The sequence below is a fragment of the Mastomys coucha genome, unplaced genomic scaffold, assembly GCF_008632895.1.
Source record: "Mastomys coucha isolate ucsf_1 unplaced genomic scaffold, UCSF_Mcou_1 pScaffold4, whole genome shotgun sequence".
NCBI classification, from domain to species: domain Eukaryota; kingdom Metazoa; phylum Chordata; class Mammalia; order Rodentia; family Muridae; genus Mastomys; species Mastomys coucha.
In genome coordinates, this window is record NW_022196910.1 from 54812482 (window position 1) to 54818245 (window position 5764).

At 53.0% G+C, this 5764-nt stretch overlaps 1 protein-coding gene across 2 annotated transcripts in view; it reads right to left on the reverse strand.

The window, feature by feature from the left end:
* The window catches only part of Lrp1 (LDL receptor related protein 1), an 86103-nt gene that overhangs the window by 21373 nt on the left and 58966 nt on the right, over positions 1 to 5764 (reverse strand). For both annotated transcript variants that reach the window (XM_031350234.1, XM_031350233.1), the window contains 3 exons: positions 3944 to 4133; positions 1199 to 1403; positions 720 to 912 (listed from right to left, as the gene is read on the reverse strand). In XM_031350234.1, coding sequence (XP_031206094.1) covers positions 720 to 912; positions 1199 to 1403; positions 3944 to 4133 — 588 coding nt within the window. The remainder of the gene's footprint in view (positions 1 to 719; positions 913 to 1198; positions 1404 to 3943; positions 4134 to 5764) is intronic.

The following is a 5764-nucleotide window of genomic DNA, read 5'->3' on the forward strand; positions in this document are numbered from 1 at the left end:
GGGACCGCAAGCTGAAGAGTGTTTCCTGCTCTGTATACCCCCAAGATGCCCACCTAACATTCCAGTGCTCTGCATGACCCCAGCAGCCATGGGGGTTCACAGCAGTGGGGAGGACCTGGCATGGGGTGCTGAGCTGGTGAGGCATGTGAAACTACACACACACACACACACACACACACACATACACACACACACGCACGCACACACACACACACCCAGGGCAGGTATGTATGTCTAGGTACAGGCTGTGGGAAGGAAGGATGGGCTGCACCTAGGATGTGGGTATGAGGTGAGGTTTATGGTGTGGGTGGCTCTGGGTAGATGGAATTATTAGGCTGAGTGATAGGATCTCCTGGGATAGGGACAAGCCTAGAGCCATGGGCAATATGAACGTACATATGTAAACGTGTGTGTGTGTGTGTGTGTGTGTGTGTGTGTGTGTATGTGCAGTTTGTATGAGAAGGACTCAAGCACATCAAGTCCATGTATGTACACAGATGTCTCAAGGGAGCTGGGTTTGAGGAATATTAGGGCTTTAGAAGTTTCTGGGGGCCTAAGGTATGTAAAGGTATTCGTCTGTATAGTAGTCCTGGGAGAGACAAGACTGTCATGTACACATGTGTGTGTAGGCACAGAGATCAGGAGAGACAAGACTGTCATGTACACATGTGGGTGCAGGCAGAGATCAGGAAAGCAAGGTGGGCGGCAGCCCCACTCACAGCTGTTGGTGTCGTTGGCCACGGCAATGATGCCCATGGGCTGCTGGGGGATGTCCACCCGCAGCAGCTTCATGTCACTGCCCACATACTTGTTGGCCCGCTGCACAGCCCGCCGCACCCAGTCAGTCCAGAAAATGTGCTCTCCGTACACTGCCAACCCAAAGGGGTGGACGGGCTCAGACTTCAGGATCACCTGTTGAGACAGGAGCATTGGTGTTTCTATGTTCAAGCCCCTCATCAATTGTAACCCCACAGTGAGGGCAGGCAGGGAGGATGTGGGAAGTCACAGATGGTCTGGGAAGGATTTGGCTGCCATCTTCCTTGTCTAAGCGATGTCTGAGCCACTCAGGGCAAAGGCTACCACGGTTAAGAACTCAGCTGGGACCTCTCATTGTGTCCTGAGTCTTCCCATCTGGTGCTCTGTCCTGACTTGGTTCCCACCTACCCCCGTCCCCACCCCCTCAGCCCCCAACACTCACATATCGGTGGGAGCCGTCATACTCGCAGCGCTCGATCTTGTCCAAGGTAGCGTCCGAGAAGTACAGTTTCTCAGCCCGGTGGTCAATGGCCAACCCGTTGGGTGTCCGTATGTCCTTCTCAATGAGGGTCAGGACGTTGGCTCCGGATAGGGCTGCCCGCATGATGCTCGGATGAAGCTCGTTCCAGTTGGTCCAGAACATCAGGCTGATGGGAAACGGGCAAAGGGATCAGGAACCTAAGGGCCTGCCTCAGAGGACACAGGCCAACCTCGGAGTCAACTGGAACCCAGGATGGGCATTACAGCCTGAGAGCCACGAAAGCCAACATAGCCTTGGTGCCTGAGAATAGCCCAGCCAGGGTGCTTAGTTACTGTACTTCATGGCTAGGTCTGATGCACTGTGTGTGCCCACAGGCTCGCACTGCAGTATGGGGAAGGACCACCTGCATTTGCTGAGACTGGAGTCTGTGTGGTCAAGCGAGTCAGCTCCCAGCCCAGTCCTGGCTCCACCACTTTCCAGCAAGGTAGTAGCAGGTTGCCTACTGTAGGCAACTTGCCTGACCACTCAGAGCTAGTTTCTCTTACTGTGTGTGTGTGTGTGTGTGTGTGTGTGTGTGTGTGTTGGGGGGGATAATATTGCTGCAGAAGGTTGTAAAAATTAAGTAGTGTATACTCATCTCAATGAGAGTTTTCCATGAAATTATTGCTAACTGCTTTCTCTGTACTGAGCTGGCTCTTTAACAAACTACCCAGAAAACCCTTGTTAAGTATTGACTATTTCCTTGGGCACACATGGATTGTACCCTCAAAAATAGTTTTCTCAGGCTGTAGAGATGACTCAGAGATTAAGAGCATTGGCTGCTCTTCCAAAGGTCCTGAGTTCAATTCCCAGAAACCACATGGTGTTTCAGAGATCTGGTGCCCTCTTCTGGCCTGCAGGCATACATTCAGGCAGAACACTATATACATAATAAATCAATCTTAATTTTTTTTCTTCTCCACAATGTAAAGATTTGTGAACTTAAGGCCAAGCCATGCCCTGATGTTTGTGGGGTGGTGGTAAGGGCCTGGGTTAGGTGGTGGGGATCAAACAGCACAGTGGCAGCAGGGTTGCCCTCAGACAGCTTGACCATTCACTTGACCCTTTGCACACCTTCCTCTGAGATGCACTGAAGAAGACAGAAAAAGTTTCAGAATACACCTGGTTACCTGTGCCTTAGCCCCTCCCTTCTCTGACCTAAAGGATGAACTTGTATCACCACACCCAGTCAGGGAGAAGATTCTCTATGGATGGAGGTGGCACCCACTCAGCCTGTCCTGAGGGCAGCAGCTATAGCATGCTTTCTTTCTCTCTCCCTTCCTCTCCCCTTTCCTCAGATAGAGTCTGATGTATCCCAGGCTACCCTCCAACTAGTTACATAGCTTAATGACCTCAGCTCCTCTATCCTACGTCCACCTCCCCAGTGCTGAGATTATAGTCATGGACCACCTCGCCTGGCCCGAGCGTTGTTTCTTGACTTGTGCAGTCTGGCTTTACAGCGACTTTCACACTCTCAGGTCCAGCCCAGACCACACTCACAGTGGAACACCAAATTGGCTTACATGGGATGCGTTGTGGGTTAAGAGTTTGGCAAAGCTGCTTTGTGGGATGGAGGGATGGGGGAGGGGAGGTTTCCCCCGGGGTAGACAGTCAGCAGCTAGGAACACGGTGCATTTTCTACCTGCTTTCCAAGGACACTAATGCTCCAGTGGGGATCAGGAGGAGTATACCTGTCTGAGCCTCTACCCTGACACACTGGCTCCTCCCAGGCCCCCCAAGACAATCTCACACCTCTTCTCAGGTGCCCTCCAGTCACCCCTGAGCGGCCTCCCTGAGGCCATGCTCCCAGGCTTCCACAGGGCAGGTCTGTGGCAGCCGTGAAATCCTCCACCCTCAACAGGTCTTGCCAACCAGTCTATTTTCTGTGTACTTGGGTTTTTTGGAAGCCGCTGGCCATGGGCTCTAGAGAGAGCGCTTTCTTGGGCTCAGCCGGGAGGAACTTGGTTGAAAATGAGGATGCTTCTTTTAGAATGGCAGAAAAATATCATGACAGCCCCTCCCCAGAGGCTCTAGGCTCAGGAAGGGCAGGCCGTGGGACCAGCCTAGGCAGGTGAGGTCACCAAGGAAGGGGAGTTGCTTCTGGGTTGCTTTGTTCCTTAGTTTCCTAGTAAAGCTGTTTGAAAACATTCTGATTCCAGCTGAGCTGGGGTAGGCAGGTTGCTCAGGCATGAGCCAGGCCTGCTATGCAGAGGGTTAGGCTCACTAGTAACCTGCACGTGGAAATGAAGACAGCCAGGGCAGGCAGGAGACACATGGAGCAGCCTCCCTGCCTGCCCACAGCGGCCACGCCCAGTGCGGTGGACAGTCCCCTTGCTGTTCTGATTTGAACTCTTCTTGCTTTTCCCGTTTTGGGGCCTTGCGCCTAGCCTCTGGGTCACTGTAAAGAGACCTCTGCTCGACAAGGGGTTTGGACAGGCCCCGCCCATGCCTTCAGCATCAGAGAACCCAGAGTCACACTGACTCATTCTGTGTGAAGAATGCCAGTCACAAGTCAGAAGTGTCTCCCATGGCCCTCAACCTTCCCTTCGCAGAGCTCAGAGAGGTGATGCATCTTACTTAGGCCATAGAGCAAGAAATGGTGGGCCCTGCCTCTCCCATTCCTGCTCCCGTATGACATGGCTCCCACCCCTGGGTCCAGCGGCTCACTTCTGGCACTCATCCAGCACAAATGCCCTCGGGTGGTCGTCTCCGGACATGGTGATGACCGTCTCCCTCTCGAAGGCCCCTGGGCGAGTCTGGTCCACGGTGTGGCGGGTGATGGTGGATGTCGTGTAGCTTGTCCAGTACAGCGTGTCCCAGCCACGGTGATAGGCCAAGCCTTCCACAGAGCCCACATCTGTGAAGAGAAAGGAGCAGATGTGGGTTGAGAGGGGCCAAAGAGTGGAAGCAGAGGGGCGGGCTGGTAGGTGCAAAGGGCATGGCTGGCTCCACTGGGAATTGTGAGAACTGGGAGTTCCTTCGAGGGCTCCTTGGTTTGACTTGCCAGGGCCCCAGCTCCTCTCACAGCACCACATCACACCACCTGCGCCGTGACCTGTGGCACCTTCCTTCCTCTTCCCTTGCCCCCCCCCCACCCCAGTCTATGTGTGGTCACACTCTTCAGGAGTGGAGTCCTGTTTATTCCTGTGTGGGGAGATTCCGGTTAACTGAATTCCACTGGGGCCAGACTGGAAAGCTTCCTGCTTGCAGAGGCCTTGAGTAGAATGTTTTATAAAGCAGATGTAAGGTTGGGCTAAAGAGCACAGGCTAGGGCTGGTGAGATGGCTCAGTGGGGAAGAGTACCGACTGCTCTTCGGAAGGTCATGAGTTCAAATCCCAGCAACCACATGGTGGCTCACAACCACCCATAATGAGATCTGACGCCCTCTTCTGGAGTGTCTGAAGACAGCTACAGTGTACTTACATAAAATAAATAAATCTTTAAAAAAAAAAAAAAGAGCACAGGCTAAAGAGACAGAGCTGCAAGCGACAGCGGGGGGGGGTGGTGGAGGGGGGCTCCGTGGCTCCCCCGGGGTGCGTCTATGTGACTACCAGAAGGCCGAGCACACTGTAGGACAGACAGCTTGAAGGGAGGGGCTGGCTCCCAGTCTCTCCTGATGGACCTGAGATTAAGAGTATGCGGTTTAGCTTCTGGGGATGGACCCAAGGTTTGTCCATGCTAAGCACATACTCCACCAGTGAGCTCCAGCCCTCAGACACTCCATTTTTAGACACAGACAGGACAGTGTGAAGAAAATGTGCCAGGGGACTGAAGGACGGGTCTGTTGTTCGCTACACTGTGCCCAGTCAGCACCTGGCTGGTCTGAATGGACCTGCTAGGTAAAGAGAGGAACAAAGGAGGAACAGGAATAGACCTTGGGTAGCACAGTGCTCACCTAGCATGCACAAAGCTCTGGGTTCAAGTCCTACCACAACATAAAAAAGTATGGTGGCAGTGTGTGCCTACAACCCTAGATGACCCCAGCTCTGTATAGGGCAAGATGCAGGCAGGAGGATCAGAAGTTCAAATCAAGGTTATGTGTGGCTACAAAGAAATTTTTTAAAATATGGAGGTGGGGAAGAAAGAAGAAAGGGGGCCTGGTGGGATGGCTCAGTGGTTAAGAGCACTCACTGCTCTTCCAGAGGTCCTGAGTTCAATTCCCAGCAACCACATGGTGGCTCACAACCATCTGTAATGGGATCTGATGCCATCTTCTGGTGTGTCTGAAGAGAGTGACATTGTACTCACATACATGAAATAAATAAATCTTAAGCCTTCTGCTCTGGGAAGGAGCGGGACCAGACTGAGCAGGCATGGAGTGAACAGGGCCAGAGCAAGTGGGGCCAGAGTGAAAAGTAAAAGGAGAGGAGGAGGAGGAGGAAGAGAAGGAGGAAGAGGAGAAGGAGAAGAAGAAGGAGGAGGAAGAGGAGGAGGAGGAGAAGGAGAAGAAGGAGGAGAAGGAGGAGAAGGAGAAGAAGGAGGAGGAG